Raw genomic sequence first — 23,936 nt, 5'->3', positions numbered from 1 at the left:
CTGGGTGTCAGGGGGGGGGAATCAAAGTGATATCTGCCAGGCAAAAAATGGGGGATAGAGGTGTTGAATACCCACTGATGTTTCAACAGGCCTTTTTTTTCCTTAATTGGTTGAATCACTTAGACCTAGGAATGTGAGAAAACATTCATCCAAGACGCCCACTGAAACCTGGTGAAATTGAAACCTGCTGTAAAATGAAAAGAAGAAAAACTGGCTCCATAACAAAGTTTTTACTCACTTATTTGGAAGTGTCTTTGCATCATTTGATCAGCGGCCAACAGTCTAATCTTACCCAGAAATCGATATAATAAATATATAACTCACATTAAATGTCTATTACAAATATACTGTAAATTTGTACAGAAATTATTAAAGATTGTTTCAAATTCAACTGAAAAGAACGTTATACAGTCATGATGACAGAGGAGCGTTGCAGTCAATGATGATAAGCTTTATTCACAGAAGAAAAAAACATTCGGCTTTCCAGCTCTCATCAGAGTCAAAGCTATCCATTATAACGTAGACACCACCTAAATGAGAAGTTTGGCATTTTGGGAACTAGGCATATTTGCTCTCTTGCAGATAGTTAGATGAGATTGATGCCAGCAGCCAATGAGCGTATAGCATTTAGACTGGAAACAGGGGGCAACAGCCTGGCTCTGTCCAAAAGTCAAAAGACATCCTCTAACAAGCACAAGTAAAGCTCACTGACACAACGCAATATATCGAACTAATTTGATCTGTACAAAAACAGAGCCTCATGCTTCACAGACCTAAACTGCATCAATGTTGTTATACAAGCAAGAAAGCAAAGACGTGTACTTCCCAAAATGTTGAAATATTTTTTTTGCAGTACACGTCATCAACAACCCCACCTCCCATGATTGTTAGACACAGAAGCGCTGCAGTTGCTTGTAGTTGCATGTGGCTGTAGTTTTAGGGGTAAAATGATGAAATCAACCATGTTTAAAACAAACTGTATATAATGCTTCATACTTATTCTAGTGAAGCAGTACAGATACAGCAAAAGTATCAACTTATAAATACAAATACATTTATTTCTTTTACATTACAATAAAAATATGGATGTATAAAGTTCACATACTTTTAGGATTTTATGGTTTTTTTCAGAATAATTGACAGAATCAAGGCTATTTGTAACTATTTTAAAATGATCATATTTATTATTTACATCTTTACTCAAAAATCTTAATGATTTTGATGCTACTTTTTATATCATATTGTATTTTGCAGTTCTAAAATATTGCATTTTAATATAATTTACAAAGACAATAAAAGTGATTAAAGAAACTTTGAAGTCATACTATGTTAATATAATAATAAAACATTCTGCCATGCATATATTACCTGTTGAGTTACATTATAGTACACACTGCAGTGTTATGCAGAGACTAGTCATTCAGTCAATTGTCTGACAACTACAAGTTTGGAACTGACATTGTTAAAATCTCCCCCTTTTGATGTGAAGGCTTCGATGCTGAATCGCCACATAAATACGATTCAAGAAGCGTCCATTCAGGTTTTGGGGCATCGCCTCATTCAAAGAGATTTCTGCCACCAGAAGAGGAGAGAGACGTGCCGCTGGGACGAGCAGCTGCCTGTTAAGACAAATAAACAAAATAAAAAAAGTTGTTGTAGAACTACCCGCACATATAGTTTGAGTGAATGTGAAAACGTTGACCCGCATACCCCTGTCTGTCCTTTGGAGAAGTTGGCATGTGCATAGAGGAGCACTGCAATGTCATTATGTCCTGCCTCCAGAGCAATGGACAAGGCTGTGCTTTCATCCTGTAAACACACAAACTCAGATAAATTAAAAAACATACTGTACATTATTAATTATGATGCAACTTCTGCGCCTTTGTTTCCCCGACATATTTAATGGAAAATCTTGTTCACTCTTTGCTTTCGTAATTCTATATGTGAAACAAAGTTGAAATGCTTCAGCGTCACAGCTTGAAGCCATCACATTGACAAAGCAGCAATGACTCACGTACACTATCAGTCAGGCTGGCATCACAGCCTGGCTGTGCCAGCAGCAGTCTAACGATGTCGGCGTGGCCGTGCTCGCTTGAACACATCAGCGCCGTGGAGCCCTCGTCGTCCTGGAGATTGACCTCTGCCCCTTGTGCCAGGAGCGCCTGCACCATGTCCATCCTGCCATGACTCACAGCCAGCATCAGAGCCGTCTGCCCGGCCTGGACGGCAGGCGTCAAACGCAGGAAGTATACGGTTAATGATGCAGAATCCTTAAACTTCTCACATATAGAGTCATAGCTTGTTTGCAGAATCAGACGGATCACACATTGAAGATATGCACGTGCTATGCTAAAAAAATGATCTGATAATTTGCCCGGACTGATTGTGGGTAAAAAAAAGACAGTGATCAATTTTATTCAAATCTATGCTGGCAATTCAAATAAATCCTATATCTTTATTTCATTTTTTTACTACTTTTACATCACATGTGCACAGAAAAACAAAACCTACTACAACAATAGTAATCCCACAGAAATCAAACATCTAAATATATATAGTATTAAAGAATCGAGAACAAGCAGTTCTAGTCGTACCGATAGCCACATATGGACACAACACAGAAACAGCGGGACACCCCTCCCCACTACAATTACCTTTGAACAGACTGACCTGGGTGGCCTTGGCATTGACGTCTCCTTTTGTGAAGAGCTGCTCCACAACTCTCATGTCCTCTGGAATTTCTACAGCAGCGAGTGCAGCCAGCATGATGGGTGTGTAACCCGCTTTGTTCTGTTGATTGACGTTACACACCTCTGTAGTGATGGAGGTCAATTAGCCGGAAAAGAAAAGACAAATGAGAGGAAAGCAGAGAAAGAGGTTTAAGAAAGAGGTTTAAATCTTCCTTTATCGGCAAACCCCTTTCCACCTATACTGACTCGAACAAGTTTCACGTTGAAATACCTGAACAAAATGTTCCATGTAAAAAATGTCAAATTAAATCGCCCTGACATGAATAAATGTTAGACCTCTCAAAAACGATGCTTTATTAGCACAGCAGCAGTTTTAGCCTCGCTCAAAATGTCCTCATATAACTGTGGCTTCATTGCTGCTGTGCTATTATAAATTCTGAACAGCATGTGCACGTGAAAGCTAACATTTAACATAGTTTGTATTCTAGCTTGATTCTGCAACAATAAGAATGAGCAGGTTCTCCTGTGAAGCATCAAACTACTTTCACTTACTCTTACAAATGGGGTTCAATTATTGTTATTTTCTAATTCTCTGATATAGACCATACAGATGTTTAGGAGTTAAACTTGCCTTTCAGGACCAGGAGGTATTTGACCAAAGTTTTCATTTCAAGCAACACATTAAACAGCAGTGGTCATGTTTTTTTTTTTCCATCAGGAACATAGCAAACATAATATTTCTGTGACACAGTGGATCAGGCTCATTACTTTTTAGTTGATTATGTGCTTCTATTCCACCTGGCCTTGACTTGTGAAAGCTGTAGCAAAGTGTTTGGAGGAAAAATAAGAAAGAGTACTAGATCTCATATATTCATAAAACATATTCAATGTTTGCCTATGTTCAATTATTATTGATTAAAGCCGCTGAATGGCCTGGCCCTAATTTATATTTCTGAACGTTATCTAAAATTCATTTATTTTTAGTCAATAGAGTGGAATTGACTGTACATTACCACATGATCAAAGTATCTCCCTCAGTCACACAGTGTAGCCTATTTGCCCCCTAGTGGCTATTGCAGAGCATAGCAATGTCTACAGACGACACTGGACCAGAGCACAGAGACAGAATGTTGAATACATAAAGACCTCTAGTTTCCCTGTGAGTATTACTGTACCTGCATCAAGCAGTTTCTTGACAATGCCAAAGTTGGAGTGAGACACACTGTAGTGCAGAGCCGTGTTGCCATTGCCGTCGGCCATGTTAGCTACATGCTGCAATACTTGTGGTGAAATGACCCGAAACGTGGACAAGTAATCACCCATCGGGTCAGCAGCAGCTGACTTGTGGCTGGACACAGAGAACCACTCTTGCTGAAGTGTTTGTAGACAGTCGTGCTGCAAGGGACAAAAAAAAAAAATAGAAGAAACAAAAACATCGATGTGTTTGTTGTATACTTTCATAAATGCCTTGCAAATTGCCATAATTCAGCGTGGAAAGAAATTTTGGAGTTTGAATTCAAAGGAGCATCTTGTTATTACAAAGATGCGACTGAAAGAACTCACAAAGAGCATCTCAGAGCAACAACTCACTATTAAAATGTCTAAAAATATATCATAAAGGAAGAGGTTTAAGATTCTGTCTTCACACAATCCATAAAAAAATTGAGAATGTCTCAATAGGAAATCTTTTTTGATTTACCTACTCAATATACTTCTTTTTCTCTATTTGTGTACCAACTTATTGTGGAAGTGAATCTATAACTTACAAGTATCATTGTTTTCAAGTTCAGGATAAATGCAATCACAGGAAATTACAGAGCCGACACATTCCTGTGCTTTTTCTATCCATTGCCAAAGCCATTTCTTTTTAAATGGCACACTTGAACACACCCGGCCTCAGCATTTCTCCACACCCATTCAGTGACATACCATTTAACGCGCGCACACACACACACACACACACACACACACACACATATACGCACACACAGTGACCGTCATTGGCTCTAATGCTGAATATAATGAACAAAACATACCAATTCCCCACTGGATAAAGCCGTGTTATCACTCAGATGCATCTTTAAGGCTTGACAGGCAGAAAACATCGTTTCACTTATGTTACCCCTGAAAGGAATAAAATGCAGGTTCAGATCTGAGTGGAAATCTCAAAAAGTTTGACTCACATTGTGGAATGTCAACATTGAAAACCTCCTGGACTACATTACCTCTGTGTCTGTGATTTTGCAGAACCTTTAGATCCCTTGTTGGAGCCACCTTTGCCCTTTCTTCCTTGCGTTCCATCTTGAGAAGCTTCCTTTGACTTTTTGTTTCCTCTCCTCTCCACTACCTCAGAGTTGACCTTCTCACTGGCAGAGAGCTCGTAAGATGACACGGGGTCCAATCTAAGGGCAAAACACAGGAGTTAACACACTGAGAATATGTTAAGATACGAAAGTCTTGTTGTGAAATAATAGTTTAGATATAGGATGATTACCCTGTTGTCACCCTCATAAACTTCATGCTCTTCCTGTTGCTGTGACAGCCTTGGTCACCATTTTGTTTCTTCATTACAGACCGCAGCACAGCGGCGTCAGTTGACCTGTCTGGAAGAGATCAATCAACAGTCTTAAGATATTACTTATTTCAAACACAACACATCTAAAGAAACATGTAGAAACCCACAAGGTAAATCTAGACAGGAAGAGAAAAAGAGAAGGCTTTCGCTGACAGCAGCTCCTCCTACGAAGCCATTCAATTTTAGACCCTCATCCCCAAACTGGTATGTGGTACGAGGCGCCCTCCAAAACCACACATCATTCCAAGCATTACAAGTGTATCCCTCTGAAAGCCAACATGCCGAGCCAAAGGCAGCCACTTCCTCTTAGCCGAACGCAAGTTTAAAACTCGGCATGGTAGCGGTCTGGAAGTAAAATATTTTTAAACTTTACTTTCACGCAGACATAATTCTTACCCACCACATTTTTTTCAGTATTTCTCATAACACATTGACACACACACACATACATATTTACCTTGCAGAGCTGCTGAGGATGTCTGTTGTTCCAACATCTGTATCATTCTCTTCACTTCTGAATCACTGCCGCCTTGTTTGCAGATACTTTGGTTTGCTTTGTCACACTTAGAAGAGTCAACTAAGAGTTGAGATGGTGACTGAAACTCTCTGTTGACTGCGACAAAGGAAGAAGATATTAGTGACGTTTTTGAATAGTAACAGCATGGCGTTACAGAATACAGAAATAACTGAGTCTCCCCAAAGAATCACAAAAAAGCACCACTTAAATATTGTGTTTACCAGAGATGTGTTTTGGAAATAAGTCATTCAGGATGAAAAATCACATAAAAAAAAGTCTAATTCACAAGAGATATTAGTTGACGAAGCCCAAAATGACTGATTAGATGACTAAGAGAAGGCAGCCATAATTCAAAGGCTTAACAAGCCATATGGTGTTGATTGGCTATTCCACCGGCTGAGAACTAGTAGCCGTAAGATGCCAATAAACAATGCATTGTACCAACACAAGAACTAAAAAAGAAGACTGCTAGCCAACGTAAACTTGGATGTAAACACACAATGCTTTGAGTGTATAAGATACATTAAAATGTATCTTCTTATTTTCCATAAAACTCCACAGGGTACCTTTAACATGAACTAAATCTACAGTGTTACCTGGTTCCTGAGAATCTAAACGGTGGACTTCTGTCCCTCCTTGTGCTGCAGCTTTGTTTTTGCAGGACAGATGGGAGCTGGCACTTCCTCGGCTACTGTGCTGCTGGACAAACCCATCCCTCTGCTGAGCGTGGTGGTCTTCTGTGAGCAGGTCCCCATGCTCCCTAAGGAGCCAATGCATCTTCTCTATGTAATGGTTCAGCTCGGGGTCCCACTTGGACTGTGACCATTGCTGGATTGTCTGGCCAGGTGTCCTGGATGAAGCTGACAAATCCCGTATCCTCCCCTCCCCTACACCGATGCTCCTTGTCTTGATGGGGTCAGGGAGATGGGAGGGTCCAGAGGCCATATTTCGAGTTTTCAACCCAACCAGGAAATTCTCATTAATGTTCATGAATCCAATGCCAGCGTCTCGGGTTACCTTGCTGACTGTCCCTGGTGTTTGTTTTAAGGCACTTCCCGGCAGATTTGCAGTTCCTACACCAATCGTGCGGGTCTCTGGGGTGTACTTGGCATCTTTGACCCTGTTGCCTACTGACACTGTCCTAGTAACAGTCTGAGTGGTGTTGGTGTGCTTGTCTTGGGTACTTAGGACAGTATTAGTGCTGGAGTCTGTGTTGTAGGCATGTCTGGTGTTGGTAAAGCGAGACACTGAACTGGATACAGTGTTGGTACGCTGTGAAGCTGTCTGGGGTGAAGCCATGATTCCCAGATCCACGCCTCTGACTTGGTCTGTGGCAATACCTTGAGAAACTACTTCCTTTGCCTCGTAGATGATCACATCAACAGAACAGTCCCCACAACCCACCGAATGATACTTAGTCTTTCTTTTCTGAGACAACAGATTCTCCACTGGTACCTCTGTGTTGGTTTCTGCATCACATAACTTTATCTCCATCCCAACTCCTTGTGTGTTTGTTAAGACTTGGATCCCCACGCCCTTCTCCATGGTCTCCACTCGCTCCCTGACATCCCAGTGGCTCATTGGTATATCTGGTCCTGTGCAAACATCCCTCAGCTCAGGCCTGCAACAAGATACTCCAGTCTTCACCTCTGTTGCCTCCCCTGTGCTGGCATCTCGGAGCTCTGTGTGATTACCAACTCCCTGGCTTGTGGTGTGAGGCCTTGCCTCGGTGCCTGTGCTCACAGTGGATGGTCTAGCAAAGGAGTCTTTATCAGCTCGGTTCCTCGCTCCCGCAGCCTGCAGCTCCATTTTTAGACGGCTCATCTCTGTCTGGAGAACGGATTCTTTCAACTCGGCTTCTAAGTGACTAATTCTCTCCTTCAAGGCACCAATTATTAGTTGTTGGGCATCAATCTCTGCTTCCCTTTCTGTGTAAATTCCAAGATTAACTTCAGACACTTCTGTTCCAATTGACTTCATCTCTACGTGATCAGTGTGCACATATTTGTTTTCTTTTGTGGGTTTAGACAAAGCTGTATCTATATGTTTATCAGTTCCAACTGCGACTGATTTGTTAGCCTTGTCATGCAGAAGGTTTTGGTCTTTTCCATGCCACTCTTGCAAATGCCTGCCCTTGATGGTTCTTTCCAATGCCTGCATCTCTTCAGTCAGTTGCCTGAACTCCTTGAGGTCGGTGCAGTCACTACTCATTATGCCCTCAAGTCCTTCCTCCATGTTCACCTTGTTCTCAATGCCAGATTTTTCCATGCTACATGCTCTCTTCCAGATCACATCATTCACATCCTCGTTGCCACTATGGTTCTTGAGCTGGGAGACCAGTTGCCTCTTTTCCTCCTGAAGGACTGAGATTTTTACCTGGAGGATGGGTATGATTGTGACCTGCTCCTCCAGCTCCTTCAGCCTCTGCAGAGCTACCACCATCTGGTCACGGACATGCTGAAGGTGCGTGGGGCCGAGACTTGTAACTGATGTGGTTCTACCAGAGCTCTGTGGACTCAGCCTGAGGCATCCTGTGCTGCCTCTACTGCCCAGGGACGAGCTAAGGTGGACATGCACATCACTTCCTGAGCCAGTAGGCTTGTTCCCATTGTTGTTCTGATTATATGCACCCAGGCCAGTGAAGGGGGAGAGCGACCCATGGGAGCTTACCCCTCCAAAGCTTGCCAGCCGACGACGGGGATGGGGCTGAGGTGGAGGCTTTCTCGTCACCTCCTGATCCAAGTGTTTGAGGGTCTCCATTGAGGTCTTTTCCACCATGGGGCTTTGTCTTTGTAAAGCAAGAGATCTTGCAGCAGGCTGAGGCTTTGACTCATCGGGTATCTGAGAGGTTGCTGGTCCTTCATTCCTGGAGGGTTTGTTGTCCAATGAGGAACCATGTGGTGGAGGAAGAGGAGGTCGACCTCTGGTTGTAGAAGACATGCCCAGTAGTCTTGTATCATCACTGCTTGATGATAACAAGGATTCTGCTGAATGCCACTGGCTGGATGAAATGCCACTCTGTGCATTCTCCTCATTATTGACGGCCACCCTGGGCCTCCTCTTAAGGCTTAGCCGCTTAATGGTGGCACCGTGTTGGAAATTGTTCACACTCTTGAGATAGTCCACGTCCGACGGATAACCGTAGTCAATCCCCAGATAGTTAGGAACGCACTCTTCAGTGTTTTGACCTGTTAGACCAGCAGTGGGAAACCATATTTTAGTACTTTTGAGTATAACATTTTTACCATACAAAATATTCCTTATTGCATGTGATACAAAACAAGTTAAAAAAATCTCTTTCTTGAAACTTACAAAACTACACATTAAATATACAATAGCAAGCCCATCACAAACAAAAACAACAATATACAATTTAAACTTAAATCTCTCTCTGCTTTATAAAGCTTCATGCTATATACTTTCTGCCCTTAGTCTCTTTTTTCTTTCCTTACCTTAGTGTTACGCTCTCATAAGCGACCGTTTCTATTCGGGTCTAGAGCCTTCCTTTCCATCACCTCGAAATGTTTTTGACTATAAACTCTTTTAGGCTGTCCCACAAGAAGAGGAGGGACAGAGGAGGATTTAGCAGTTGTGTAGACAGTAGTCACTTCCCTCCAAATGGTATGTCTCTCTACATAGACTGAACCCACTCTATAATTACGATGCAACTCTCCCTCAAAATGCCTCACCAAATGTTGGCAGGTTTTCTCAACCACAGTCATCTTCCGAGTATTTTAGCCATTCAGTGAACACACAAAAATCAACAAAAATCGTTTTCATTTGTCATATGCTTGGCATAATAAAAACTGTAATTCATGTAACAGTAATGACCTTATTTAAACTGTAAATGTAATCCGTGTTTAATGGAAATATTCCAGTCTTTGCCATTTTTAAATTCCATTATAACCCCTAAAAGGCTAGGTATATTTGATGCATTACACATAATACATATCCAGTTTTGAAATCTTCATCAAGAAAAAACTAGCATTTAAGTTATTTGGAAAGTAAAAGTAATAGTTACCTGACACATTTCTCAAGGTGTAGCTGCCTTGAGCCATGAATATGAGTCACAAAGTATCAATAACGAAGCATTGTAGCAACTATAATTCACTTCTTGATAATTAGCTTTTACTGTTCATGTATTGTCCTACTGCATCACTCATTCTCTCTCTCTCTCTCTCTCTCTCTCTCTCTCTCTCTCTCTTTCTCTCTCAGCCCAGGTCTAGCAATCAATAACAGCTGATCTTACAATGCTTACATACAGGAAATGCAATACCAGGCCATGACATATTATAGTTAATTCTGCAAAAAGTACAGTGAGCAAAAGGGCTAAGCTTCAGTGCACAACAGTGACTCACCTCATCTCAATGCCGTATCACTTTCTCATCAGTAAGCAGCACCTTCTGTTCTCAGCACAGGGGGGGGGTTGAAGGAGAGCAAAGCACACACACACAGTTCTGTCAGTGTCTTGTTCAGTACATATTTGTCCCTCCTCATAGGGGTCACACTTGCAAGTCAAGTGAATAGCCGAGTAGTGTTTTCATGTATAAATAAGATTACATGAGATAGGTAAGGAGGAATTAGTTTGTTTCAGCAGCAAAAGCCTCATGCAATAACTCCAATAAGTTTGGCAAGCTATCTTTAGAGTCGGCCACAGTGACCGAAAGTACTATTTTCTGCTGCTTTCAGATGAATGTGACAGAGGGACTTGGGAAAACTCCTTGTAGGGAAGCAGAGTCAAGTTTTGCAGTTAAATAGACAGAAAAAAAATGCTCGGAAAACAGAATTAGAACGAACAGATAAAGTTCGTTATTTATTGTTATTTTTTATTTTACCCACAGAAATGGGTTGCTTTAGACCACCACTACTACTGTGTCACTATTTGAGACACTCAAAGTGTTTTAAAATACCTGTTTCATTGGTTGCAGTATCATAAAGTCAAATAGTCTAAAGGGTTCAGCAAATGTTTTATTTTCAGAATTTCCTCTTATTCAATTTTTTCTCTTCTAAATTAGTAGATAATTAAAACTCTAAAACAATTTAAATAATAACTGGAAAAAGGAAACTCTTTGAACTGGTCATGACCATAACTGGTGAACATCTGGCCTACAGCTTCCAGTAAAGTGGTCAAGGAGGCACTGCTTTGTTTCAAGGGGTCACAAGGCAGAGTGGTTGGGTCTAGAAAGGCTGTTTTCCTGTTTTGTGGAATAGACCAAAGGTTTTTCCCCCTTTTCCCAATTTTGCAGCCAGGTGGTCAGACAGCCCTCATTATCTTTCCCCTTATAATGTTCCTCACCTTATGACACCAACACAACCTCCTGCAACAGGTATGTGCTCCTGGAAAATAAGAGGAAATTATTGCAAAAATGTTTCTTTAAAAAAAAGGACAAATATTGACTCAATTTAGTCATTTTAGTTCGCAAGGCTGTGTGTTGCTTAAGCCTGACGCCTTGTGGTCGCGGTGAGAGAAGTTCAACTTAAACTGATGTGATGTTGGTACAAAACTCTTATTTGACTTTCTGATGGTGAACATAATGTTTCGGGGGTTTTCTTTCAGCACGCTTTTACCCGTACGTCAACTAACGGTAGCTATAGCTTGCAATGTGATGGGCTGCCACTCACCTGTGCAGGAGCAGGTAACAACAAGATGGGGTAATGAAGTTAAAAGTCTCAAAGTATGAGTTGGGAACGGTTGAATCGCATTGTTTGGACATTAATGCTAAAGCGAGCTTGTCTTTCCTCCTTTTTGCTCTTTTATTTCCTATTTGTCTGTGAAACGATACAAGTTCCCACTCTGCAGCAGTGGGAGAGCTACTGCGCATGTGCGGAGAGCTGTCAACATGCACAGCCGCTGCACCTGAGTCAGTCAGGTGATGAACAGTCCTCGGTAAAATATTGATGATGTCCTTTCTTCTATGACTACACGATTTTATGTTCGTCTCTAAGGCATCTTTCTTACAACTTTCTGCAGGCCTCTAACCCAAAGAAGGGCTGGTTAAGATGCATATTTTGACCAATAATAATCCTAAATCAAGAATGTTATGTTTTTTTTGAATATATGAATTATATTAACACAAACTCCTAGTGTATATTTACTGTAAATGGCTAAGCAAAAATAATCATTGTATAAGTGTGTACAGTAATTTTAAACACATTTTTTAATACACTTTTCCCTCTTGTGACATATTTGGTAGACTCGATTAAAGTTTTCTAAAGCCAAAAAAAATGACATGATATTCATATTCTTCTTTTAAATATTCTGCAATGATTTGACTCTAGTAGTCCACAAATTAAATTGTAGTTACAAATGACAAAAATAAGTTGGTCACCCTGCAGTCCTGCACATGGTGCTGAACGTTTAGGGAAGAAGGATGTGAGTGCCTTTAATGTGCTTCAATGCAACTGATCTAAGACACAGCAGTTACCAGCAGGAAATGGCCTGCTGCTCCTTTAGACTTGAATCTCTGCCCAGACTTCATTTATATTCAACAGCGTGTAAGTTGCACAGCGACATCATGTGGACAAAGTGGAGACATGATGTTCTGCATTTGCAGCTCCATTGTTATCATTAACCTGAAAAGTCTCTGAGTGGTCTGTGATTAACCATCGTACTCTACCCCGTGGTGGAGGCTATTATCACGCCGGGTATCTTGTTAAGTTCAAAGTTCATCTTTCCGTTGTGAAACCGGTCTCTGGCACTTTTCATGTAAGCTTACTTTGTTAGTCAAATGCACCGTGTGTAGTCCTCTTACTTCCATGTTTGTGTCACAGACGGAGACAACATGCACTTTGAATGCTTCTGTCTATGACTGTTTTTATCAGCACATGTCATATTAATGTTGTTGTATACAATCAGGTAGGGTCGGCAAGGACAACGAGTCCCATGATTTGAACTTTACACCTCTTCAGGATCATGCAGGGAAGGAATGTTATCACAGCAGTTCTAGTGTATGCAGACAAGTGCTAGTTAGACATATCTAGTACTAGCTGTGCTCTCGTTTTGTTCCAAAAAGGTGGTTATTGCAGGGAAAATGTATGAATGTTAGGGACTTCATAAATGATGAGCTTAATAAATCTCGTTCATTTTTGTGGCACTAAACTAATGAAAGTTAAAAAAATAAGCATTGAGCATTTGTTGATGTCCTGTAAGGAAATGGGAATTAAGCTAGATGATGAAACATTGCTTCTGTTAAAAGCTTTTTCAATGATTCTGCACTTCTGCACCATGAACACAACAAGATCCAATTGTGTTGAGACTAAGTGCTGTTTTAAGTGTCACTCAATTTTGACTTAATGAAGCGATTTTTATTCATACAAAATGATGCTGGCAACTTCTATTTTGCAGAACCTTATTAAACAAAACCGTACAGACTGAAAAAACAACAACACAAAGCCTCTAATCAAGGTGACCAGGAGATTGAATCGAGCTAAGACCATTGTCACTTTAAAACAAACCGCTATCTTTGAACTTTGCTCTTTTCAACCCACAGTTAAAGAAGTGATCAAACCAGCCCCCAACGGTGTGAAAGGACCCTTTTGATTGGTTGGAAGCGTTGCACACCCCCGTCCCTTCCCCTATCTCAGTTCTAGAGTCCACTTTTTGTTAACTTTGGTTCCACGCTCACCCATTGCACTCGAGGCATTAGGTCCCAGTCCCACGCCTGACAGCGAAATGTCTGACAAAGGAGCCTTTGACACCAATGTGCAGACCCTCACCAGGTTTGTCCTGGAGGAGGGCAGGAAGGCCCAGGGAACAGGTGAGCTGACCAACCTGATCAACTCCATCTGCACCGCCGTCAAAGCCATTTCAACTGCTGTCAGGAAGGCTGGCATCGCTAACCTGTGAGTATTTCTCTGTGTTTAATAGAAGGAAACCTGCATCTGAATCTAAAGACTGTTCAATTCCCAATAGACATATTAATGAGGAGCGGAGCTGTAGTGTACACCCTATTAGACATTTATAAATCAATCAAGGTTACTATTATTTGATGACTTTCATTTGCTTTTATTTTGACATTATTTTTTTAGCAAGTTTCTAATCCAGTCTGTTAGATTTCGGTCTTGAATGTGTTTTGAAATAGGAATTGATATCTGGGTAGAGTGTTTGTTTTAGTTACATTCAGTAAGCGGTTTTAACTTCAGCCCCGGGCCAAAGGTAAACTCTGTACATGTTGTGTGTATGTTCCACCAGGGCAGAGGTCCAGGAGATAATGGGCTTTTCAGACCTTTCTCAGGGGTTTTAACAAAACATTTAAGAGGTGTTTCTCTTAGTTTACATGGGATTAAAACATTTCCTCCACTGTGTTTTGAAATTGCACCAGAATGGACAGCTTTTATTCCGGTTCTGATCACTTCAGTCTGCTCCTCTTTCCTGTCTCGGAAGATATGGCATCGCTGGAAGCACCAACGTGACGGGGGACCAGGTGAAGAAACTGGACATCCTGTCCAATGACCTGGTCATCAACATGATCAAGTCCTCCTTCAGCTCCTGTGTGCTGGTGTCAGAGGAAGATGAGAGGGCCATCATTGTGGAACCAGACAAGCGGGTACCTGCATCTGTCTCCACTATGTATTGATATACATGTCTGTGCAAATATGTGTCCCTTTTTCTGTAGATTTTCTGAAGTTTGTATCTGCTATTATTGTGATTTTGATGTTAGTATTTGTTCTCAACACACAGGGAAAGTACATAGTGTGCTTCGATCCACTGGATGGTTCCTCAAACATCGACTGTCTTGCTTCGATTGGAACAATTTTCGCCATCTACAAAAAGGTTCGCAACGACACCGCATGCTGATTCAAAACACTGACGTTCTTATGAGCCAAGTGTTTCGGATGGCATTCAGGTTTTACATGGATGTTCCATGAATTTATGTTTTTTGTTTTATATGTCTCAGCATCTGTAGATTTTAAAGAGTAGGGTCAAGGGGTGGAATGTAATTAAGTACATTTACCCATTGACATGTACTTAAGTACAATTTTGAAAAACATATACTTTTTCATTTAATGCTATTTTATACTTCTAATCAATTACATCTCAGTGAGACATATTTTAGCCCTGTTAGTTATCTGACAGTTACTAATTGCCTTGCTGATTAAGATTTTACACACAAATCATGCAATTTATATACATTGAGTCAATAAAATACATTACTTTACATTGTTGTGTGGCTACTTTTACTCAAGTAAACGATCTGAATACTTTTTACACTACTAGGGCACTATTGTTTTTTTATTTTACTGTAGATGAGATATTAGTTTTTGTAAAATAAATAAATACCCAGGCCTTTAATCTGTAAAAAGAGGTCATATGTTGCAGTGTCCTCCAGTACTGTATCCTCCTGCCCTGTATCCTTGGCAGAGACAACAGTCGTATTGGTTTCCATAATGCCTCGCTCTGTTTATGTGACATTGTTTGTGCTGCTCCATAGACCACAGAGGATGAACCATGTGAGAAGGATGCTCTGCAGCCTGGAAGAAACCTGGTAGCAGCTGGGTATGCTCTGTATGGCAGTGCCACCATGATGGTCCTGTCCACTGGTCAAGGAGTCGACTGCTTCATGCTTGACCCCGTAAGACAAAGGTTTTTTGTCATAGATGGCATCAAAACTGTTACCTGATTATTTATATATAAACTGTTTTATTACTATGATTCCTTTCTGCTCCGTATTTCAGTTGGTATATGTTTCTTCATTCTGATACGTTTTTCATTGTCTTCTTGCATTTCTCTTTCAGGCAATTGGTGAGTTCATCTTGGTGGATCGAGACGTGAAGATTAAGAAAAAGGGAAAAATCTACAGTTTGAATGAGGGATATGCAAAGCATTTTTATCCGGACGTGACCGAGTACTTGCAAAAGAAGAAATTCCCAGAGGTAATGGTCGTGAGTGTATGGTCACTGTTGCCTTTAAACCTAATGTGGAATTGGTCATAAGTGGCCATTATTACAAACATACAATGTATTTTTGATTCTGAACATGAAGGTGACATACTGACTCATGAATTCATAAAATAAATTCTGCATTACCCGCTGTGTCTCTAGGATGGTTCTGCTCCATATGGCAGTCGATATGTTGGTTCAATGGTCGCCGATGTTCATCGTACTTTGGTGTATGGCGGAATCTTTTTATATCCTGCTAATGTCACGAGTCCTAAGGGCAAGGTGAGTAGTGGAGCTTATGCACATGGACAGAATTTTTTCATTTTGGAGTAATTTACATCATCTATATGTCAAGTTGCAGTAAAAATCCCCACATAAGTGATGTGTCTTCTCACTCTTATTTCTGCTTCTTGACAGCTGAGGCTGTTGTATGAATGCAACCCCATGGCCTTCATCATAGAGCAGGCAGGAGGCATGGCCACCACGGGAACCATGAATGTTCTGGACATCCAGCCCACCAACATCCACGAGCGAGTTCCCGTGGTCCTGGGATCCCCTGATGACGTGCAGGAGTATCTTTCCATCTGTAAGAAGCATAAGAAATGAGGTATTCAACTCCGTTATGCATCCACCTTACCCAGGATATATATAATGTCCATCTATTACCAAACTGTCTGGAATAATGTATAATTCTATTTTTAAATTCAGCAGGTTTGTGCTGAGCAACCTAAAGCAGGACTAACGGCACAATCAAGAGGCTGAATCTGGACAGTCATTGTTCAGTGCTTTCTACTCATTCCCTGAACTGCACTGATGAAAGAACCGGGAACCTCACTGAGCCTATACCTCTGCCTCACACCATGCTAATTCCATCTTTCTGCTTTAAGTGTTATTTGTAGAGACCTTGTATTTTTTAAATAAAGGTGAATGACAAGATGCTCGTGTTCTTCATTGAGTTGCCAAAAGTCCTGTAAAGCATGTCTCTATGTAAGAATATAAATTAAAAAATAAATAATTGTTTACAGCTGTTATTCACATCCAAATTGGCCATTTTGTTGTTTTTTTTTGTTACCACAGCACATCTGCCTCAAACAATTTGAGCCTCTTTCAATGGCTGAAAAATTGGAGGCCTGATAGAACAATTTGGGCTGAGGTAACAGGATGTTTCCACTGTCACACCTGGAAGCTGCAAAGTACACAGTCTGATCCATTGGCCACAGAGCAACTGGTACATTTTTTGACGGACCCAGGCTAACTGTTTACCCATGTTTACATTCTTTATGCTAAGCTAACCGCCTGCTGGGTCCAGCTTCATATTTAACAGACGGATAAGAGAGTGGTGTCGATCCTCTGATTTTTGCAAGAAAGCGTAAAAACAACACAATACAAGTTAGAGAATGTTTTTGTTTTTTTTCAAACCTTTTAGTCCAAGACTTTCATTTCTCTCAGACTCTGTTTCCTTGTTAGCCTCTTATGATTTGTGGCATCAGCAGCACACCTTAATAGAGCCAGAAATGTTTCAGCCACTCCACCAATTAGTCCGAAGACAAATGGAGACAGACAACAAGATCAAACGGTATGCTAATACAAAAACCTCATTCAACCAAGCTTATTTAGGAAAGCAGTCTTCATGGTCCGTAGGACAACGAGGCCGACCAAGTCATCACACATTTGTTGTTTTTTGTACCGCAGCTTCCAGCAAAGTGAAAAAAAATAGATTGAAAGTCTGATATGAAACTTTATAAGCTTTTAATAACGTTACAGCCCAATAATAACGCTGTTGTGTGGATCTCTGGCTGCTGATGTCACTTGGAAACTTGGCATTGAAGCGAAAAGCTTCTCTGAGAGCATAATGGAATTTCTTGAGGACATCTTGGCAATCTAAAGCCTCCAGAATATTGCATGTGAGTCATACGAAAGTTAAATTATGTGAATTTATAGCAGATGTTTGATCCGAGACTGAAGGATCGGGGCTTGCAAAAGAACCTCTTTGTGTTTGTAGAAAATATAAAATAATTGATGTAGCTCCAGAGTGTTGGATGGAATCCATGTTGTCTGGTATTCACTAAACTTAACCGCTTCCTCTTTTTTATGTGCGTTTGTCGGTGTCTGCATTCAAGGGGCCTCAGTGCCCATGAGACACACAAACACTTACACATTACAGGCACACTTGTTTATTTCCATTTTGTTCAGACTGTGTATGATTATAGGTTACTGAGTCAATATTTAGATTTAGCAGGAACAGCAAAACCCAGCCTGTTTATTTTCCCCTTGCTACTGTATGTGTGTGTGTGCGCTCTCATGTTAAAGGACAAACTGAGATGACATCTTGGTCAGTATTCAAAATAGGTGGTATACTGTAAGCATTATTGTTGAATCTAGTCTTAGGAATTTACTTCTGCTGCATCCCTGTCTAACTATTCATTTTTCTCAGACAAAAGCAGAACAATGACAAAGTAAAATCATAAAACTGAAGCTTGAAACAGTTTTCGATAGAATATTTAGTCAAATCATGTTGTCATGGCTACTTTTGCCAACTGATTATTTAAATGAATAAATACTATAAAACAATAATTCAGATCTTTGCAGCTGTTCTTGTCCTTTTCTTTCTGTCTAACCATGACAGGTCAGTACCTGCTGTCTTCTGTTGTGGCCCTTCCTTGTCTGTCTGATATCCAGCCCGTGTCCAGACAGGCTCTGTTTACTTTACACTCTGATGAAGAGCGTTATAGCGGTGCGTCTGTGGTGTGTCTCTGTAGCTCACAGCTTACTCAACAACCTCCGACCCCCCTCCATGCAGCGCATCTCAGTTTAGCTGGTGCTTGATGGAAGGAAAGTCACAAAGACAATAGATCCTCCAATTTATGTATAAGCATGTTCTCTTAAGCCTCGCTGGCTCTGTCCGGATTGAAATATCTCAACAACTAAAGGATGGATTGTTATGCAATTTTGTTCAGACAATCATGGTCTCCAGAGGATCAATTGGCCTACTCTGTGATGATCCTGTGACTTTTCCTCTAGAGCTACCATGACGTTGACATTTGTGGTTTTTAGTGAAATATCTCAACAACTCTGTACAAAAGTAGAGAAAATGTGACCCCACCATCAAAGCAAACATTGCCTGTAGAGCTTTACATTTTATTGAAATATAATTGCTAACACGTTTCGCTGTTTTGGTTTATGCATGTCATTTTGATTGTGTCTCACAAAGGCCCTTAATCTCCTAATAAATTCCTTTATTAGATAGCAGACAGTGGAGGGTTAAAAGGCAATGAGGGGATACAGAGATTGGGAAAGACATGCGACGCAGGTCCCCAACAGTAGCTCATCAGCAAAAGATGAATCTATCTATACGTCTATTCAGCCAGAGACTTCCACTATAAACAAGATCAAGGTTTTATAACTTCAGCCATCAGACTACACATTAGACCATCCCACCTCTTGTTTAACTCATCAGCATGGCTTTTCTCAGCACAGTGACAGTAGGCAGACTCTGAGAGCCTATGTTTAAATTCAACATAAACTCTGTATCCCAGACCACCCTGACCGGAGCTAACTGCTAATCCAAATACTGCCTCAACCTTCGCCCAGAAACGGCCCATATTTGTACCTGATACTTCATGCATCCTCGATGCCGCCCACCCTCTGCCCCACAAAATACTCTTATTTTGGAAGTAACAGTCCAAGTTTCCTTGGTAGATTCACGTCACAAGAATGCATTATTAAATTTCCACATCCAAAAATCCCAAATTCAGACCGACAGCCGAGTGAGTCAAGTCGAAGCTTTTTTTTCTCACTTGACTCTTGTTTAAGACAAACTGATTCTACTGAAACCAAGTTGGACGGGAGAAACCATCCGATGGCAAAGAAGTGAAATGTTTTGTCCAAAGTTATGTTACTAGGCAACATTAACGCTTGCAGTGCACTGAGCTGGTTCAGTAACTTCTCTCAATTCTACATTTGATATGACTTATTATTAAATATTCATCTGCTCATGCATGTAAGACCTATGCTCGTAAATACTGCTGTAGGGCAAGTGTCCATCTCAGCATATAGCTGGCGATCAATCAGCTCAGAATATGTCTTGGTTCTTGTTTCATTCAATGTGTGTCAAATATAGTCGGCTAGCAACCAGGCTATTTTGTGGTATTCGTCTATGGAGTTAGGGGAAAAGTCCAGATTATCTTGATTTGTTCCGTGGTGTCAAGGATCGGGACAGTTGGACCAGACCACCGCTGGTGCTGCGCCTTACAAAGAGTGGTGTGTTTAGATTAAAAGCATGTGGTTACTGTCACAGTGACAGCATCATCTGGGCTCTGACCACCAGTCTTTTCCACATGTAGGATACATGTCTATTAAAGTTTAGGAAGAATAACTGTTTTATATATGGAAGGAATCTAACCACCAATCTACAGACCTCTACATCCACATGAATGGAAATAAATACATATAAAAGGAAGCTCTTGGGTATCTTTGCATTTGTTTGGATGTTTTTGCAAGAGGGAAGCGTCACTCTTTCCATGTAATACAACTCTGCAGTTATTGTGTATCTGGGGCTGTTTTTCCAGTGATCTAGAATGATACACGCCTTTGTCAACTGCATCGGCAATTGTTCACCAAAATGTAACAAATCAGCCCACAGGCTTCCAGAGTCCAGCCTGAAGTTCTAAGAATACGTTTGAGGCTGACAGAAGGATAATCTAGAACCAATGACCCTTGCTTTTCAAACAGCGTCTTCAATTCTGCTCAAACATTGTGATTACTCGGGCAAATGTCAGGGAAGCCCTGGGTCACATCTCATTTTCTGTCTCTTGAAACAGCAGCTACGCCTAAAAGATTGAGCTTAAAATTCACCCCGCGTTAGCGGGATGCCAGACGGACTTAGTTACAGAATGCACCAGGGAAATGAAAGACTGGCAATCTTGTATCCTGCTTCTCCAGCTCTATAGGACTGTACTGTGTGCGTACGTGCATGCAGAGTAATAATCCCACAATGATCCCTTCTAGCTCAGACTAAAGTATCTCATATCTTTTAAGAAAACATAAGATCTTTCTATGCTGGCTTAAAAGCACAGTAATAGATTGAAATCCCTATATTTGTCCGAACATAACAATGAACAAGTGAAATATAAGGTGTTAGTGAACTTTAGAAATACTCTTGTTATGAGGGGTATTCTGTTACCATTTGACAGAGCCCAACTCACTGTTTCCCCCTTTTACCAGTCTTTGTGCTAAGCTTAGCTAACAGGCTGCTAGCTGTAGCCCATTGACTATCCAAATGAAGTGGACGTCGTCTCCGTGACGTCACCCGATGGTTTTAAACTACGGTTTTGAAACCTCAAGACCAGCATTTTGGACTTCGCCATCTTGGTTTTTGGCTGTCGCCATCTTTCTTCTTTGCAAACTGAAATGTACAAACTAATGCTTTTAGGTGACCAAAATGTTCCAATTAACTTTGTGAAAACACGCTGTGAAAGGGTTAAAGTTCTAAGACAAAAACATGACAACTCCCAGACCAGACAACGCCGTGGTGTCGACCTGTCACAAGGTAGCCCCGCCCTAAAGCATACCCGGCTTTATGGTCTATTTGACTCTAAATGGGACCAGGATTTACAAAATAAAAATCGTGCTGTATTAACAAAGACTTAAAACTAAGCGATTAAGACCATAAACTCATGTTTACAACGCTCATTGAGGTAATAAATCAAGTGAGAAGCAGGGTAATTTTCTCATAGACTTCTATACAATCAAACTTCTATTTGCTATCAGAGAGTCGCCCCCTGCTGGCCATTAGAAGGAAAGAAAGCTTAAGGCACTTCTGTATTGGCTTCACTTTGCAGACCCGAAGGTTGCCGTCTGCTGTAGCCTCATTCTTTGCAGATATGAAAGTGTCATCGATCTTCTCATCAATCCCCAACACTTAACATTGTGGTTGGCATAAGTAGTCATTACACAGTCACATGGAGAGTTTGCCTGATCAAACTGTCTGTATTCATTTACATCAACATAATATAGCGCTGATTAAAACTTATTCACAGCAGTCGATGAAGGAGCCTCTTATCTCTGAGGAGCTATTTCCTCTTGAGGAGAAACATGACCAGAGTTTGGAGAGGTGAAGTCAGATTTCATACAAATGCTAAACACCCGTGTCTGCCCTCTCTTTTCCTTCTGTAACAGCTCCTCCTTTTTTTACACACAGATAGCTTCTTTACCTCCGGGGAAATTTGTGTGGCTTTATATCTTCCCCTCTTTGAAAAGAAATGGCTCTGTTATCTTATCATTACCAGACCACTGTCACCAAGTGTCTCTATACTGCAGGGCTAAGCAACCCTGGGGAGTTCCATTGTTCCTCCTAGCACAGATTTTACTGCAAGTGTCATCAATCTACTACAGCACTCACTATCGAATACCATCCTTTGTGATGGTGAAGCCAGCCTCTACCTCTCTGTCTGGAGTTTAACTATCTGATCCAATCTATTTAACAGCCACATCTGCTTTCCTGCTAAATCCTTGAGTGAAACAATATCAACCCTGACGTGAAGCTTTTTGTAATGTAATCTTTACTCCCTGTCATGGTATTAATCTGCTGTAAAACAAGTCAAATTAATCTATAAAGCCTTGCTAATGGGAAACCAACAAAACAATTGATCTGTTCATCCTCGCATCACACCACCTAACAATCTTTTGGCTTCAAAGATGCCAAGTTTCTGAGTGCTCTTGGCTACTTTACAGCCCCAGTGACCCATGTTTGAACTTGTGGCTCTGTTCTCTTTTGTGAGTTCAAAGTCAGATGTTTTTCCTGCCTGCCGCAGTGCGTGGCTTCCCCCAGAGGGATGCACTCTCAGAACATGTGATAACAGTATGGGGAGTAACACACAAAAACACACACAAATGACAACACTGGGAGAGAAAATGATGCTGTTCAACTAAATGCTAATGACAATGGAAAGGACTGGATCACCGAAGTCATTTGAAAGCATTGCTCTGGAACTAAAAATGTCCGTATGAGATTTTGTAGCAATGAAGATAATTCACTTGATAAGCGAAAAACTTGACCTGTTGGTGGCGCAAGATACCAAGTACCAAATTTGATGTCAATCCATTCAAAGTTGTTGATACATTTCACAACAAAAACAAATGAAGGAGTCCCTTGGTAGCCGAGTGCTTACGTTGCATGCCACTGAACCGCAGAGCCCCCCCGAAAACAAAAACTTCACAGCATCACCAAAAGCTCTACGATTTGTCCTCTGAGGATCATGAATGTCTATACACACTCACGACCCAGTCATGGGTAGTTGACCGACATGCCGACATTATGCGGCTGTTTGGGGCTAAACTCACTTTGATCCAGGTGATTTGATCCGTCTTGTCTATTTTTTCAGTCACATACCAGAAAACAGAATCTCTGCAGTGCCGTGTTGTTGACTTGATTCAAAATGACACTTACTGCAGACAAATGTCATGACTGCATGCAAGTGATTTTCTTGTTTTCAGCGAAAAGCATATAAACTCCTCTCTTTCATGCGAAAAGAATGAAGACAAAATATCAGCACGTCTAAGACAGACATCTGAGAAGTTTCCATGAACCACAGAGAAATGAAAAAATGCAGGCAGAAAAACACTTGGCAGCTTTTTAATATTGACTCCTTTTCCTCCCTCCCTCCCCTCTCTCCCCTCTCTCTCTCTCTCTCTGCCTCTCTACAGGCTTGAAAGCACTTGAATACAAAGTTCAGTGAATTGTTCTGGCATTGCAGCTTGTGTGTAATGACTTCTGACAGCAGTGGAGACAAACTGAAGAGCATGTCTGTCTCTGCATGAGTATTTGCAAATCTACTCTCGGGAACCCGCATTCCACTTCTGGAAACACTATTATATGCAAGTCGCCGTGAACGACCGCATGTAGGCCTACGGGACGCATATCCGGAAGTACTCGTCTGAAATAAGTTTAGGACAAGAATGCAAAGGACACTGGCCGCATATTTCCCTCGAAACAATCTGAGAAGTTTGGTGTACAAGTTAAAGGATGTATAAGAGCAATTTAAGAGGCACAGTTTGGGGGAGAGCAGCTGCCTGCTCCATCATACAGAGCTACTGGCTCCACTCAATCTGGCCGTTGTTCTCATCTGGCCGCCATCCAACACCGATGGGACTTTGGTTCTGCTCTGTGTTATGAACTCCTCCTTAAAAGTGAAAAGCAACTGCGGCCCAGGGTGTGTTCTTTAGCTTTTGTTGTTGAAAAGACAGGCTTTGTGCATCGGAGTGTGTGTGGCTCTAC

The 23,936-nt window shown here is 41.1% G+C and overlaps 2 protein-coding genes across 3 annotated transcripts; one reads left to right on the top strand and one right to left on the bottom strand.

Moving 5' to 3' along the window:
* Positions 1-1,543: 1,543 nt before the first annotated feature.
* LOC116390514 (KN motif and ankyrin repeat domain-containing protein 1-like) lies at positions 1,544-9,840 on the bottom strand. Its single transcript, XM_031860272.1, has 11 exons — positions 9,804-9,840; positions 6,379-8,970; positions 5,723-5,878; positions 5,185-5,293; positions 4,916-5,092; positions 4,727-4,814; positions 3,866-4,085; positions 2,671-2,813; positions 2,019-2,219; positions 1,711-1,809; positions 1,544-1,619 (listed from the first exon to the last, which is right to left on the bottom strand). The coding sequence occupies exons 1-11, from the start codon at positions 9,838-9,840 to the stop codon at positions 1,557-1,559; spliced, it is 3,885 nt and encodes a 1,294-aa protein (XP_031716132.1). The 3' UTR covers positions 1,544-1,556.
* Positions 9,841-13,384: 3,544 nt separating this feature from the next.
* On the top strand, positions 13,385-16,598 carry LOC116390436 (fructose-1,6-bisphosphatase 1-like). 2 transcript variants are annotated; one of them, XM_031860140.1, is made up of 8 exons: positions 13,385-13,624; positions 14,166-14,328; positions 14,463-14,555; positions 15,214-15,354; positions 15,518-15,655; positions 15,824-15,943; positions 16,079-16,268; positions 16,373-16,598. In XM_031860140.1, the coding sequence occupies exons 1-7, from the start codon at positions 13,455-13,457 to the stop codon at positions 16,265-16,267; spliced, it is 1,014 nt and encodes a 337-aa protein (XP_031716000.1). In that variant the 5' UTR covers positions 13,385-13,454; the 3' UTR covers position 16,268; positions 16,373-16,598. The 2 variants fall into 2 exon arrangements, with proteins under 2 accessions (XP_031716000.1, XP_031715999.1); XM_031860139.1 differs by having other exon boundaries at positions 16,370-16,598.
* The last annotated feature ends 7,338 nt before the right edge of the window (positions 16,599-23,936 follow it).

The sequence above is a fragment of the Anarrhichthys ocellatus genome, unplaced genomic scaffold (genome assembly GCF_004355925.1).
Source record: "Anarrhichthys ocellatus isolate YVR2014 unplaced genomic scaffold, GSC_Weel_1.0 scaffold23, whole genome shotgun sequence".
In the NCBI taxonomy this organism is placed as follows: Eukaryota; Metazoa; Chordata; class Actinopteri; order Perciformes; family Anarhichadidae; genus Anarrhichthys; species Anarrhichthys ocellatus.
Note: the sequence above shows the minus strand (reverse complement) of the source record. Positions and strands in the feature narration are given on the sequence as shown.

Coding starts and splice junctions, on each gene's coding strand:
- LOC116390514 (XM_031860272.1), bottom strand. CDS start 9,840: ATGGCTCAAGGCAGCTACACCTTGAGAAATGTGTCAG. Junction 2,814..3,865: donor CAAGAAACTGCTTGATGCAG/GTACAGTAATAC, acceptor CCATCACTACAG/AGGTGTGTAACGTCAATCAA. Junction 1,810..2,018: donor ATGCCAGCCTGACTGATAGT/GTACGTGAGTCA, acceptor GTGTGTTTACAG/GATGAAAGCACAGCCTTGTC.
- LOC116390436 (XM_031860140.1), top strand. CDS start 13,455: ATGTCTGACAAAGGAGCCTTTGACACCAATGTGCAGACCCTCACCAGG. Junction 15,355..15,517: donor ACTGCTTCATGCTTGACCCC/GTAAGACAAAGG, acceptor TTTCTCTTTCAG/GCAATTGGTGAGTTCATCTT. Junction 15,656..15,823: donor AAAAGAAGAAATTCCCAGAG/GTAATGGTCGTG, acceptor CTGTGTCTCTAG/GATGGTTCTGCTCCATATGG.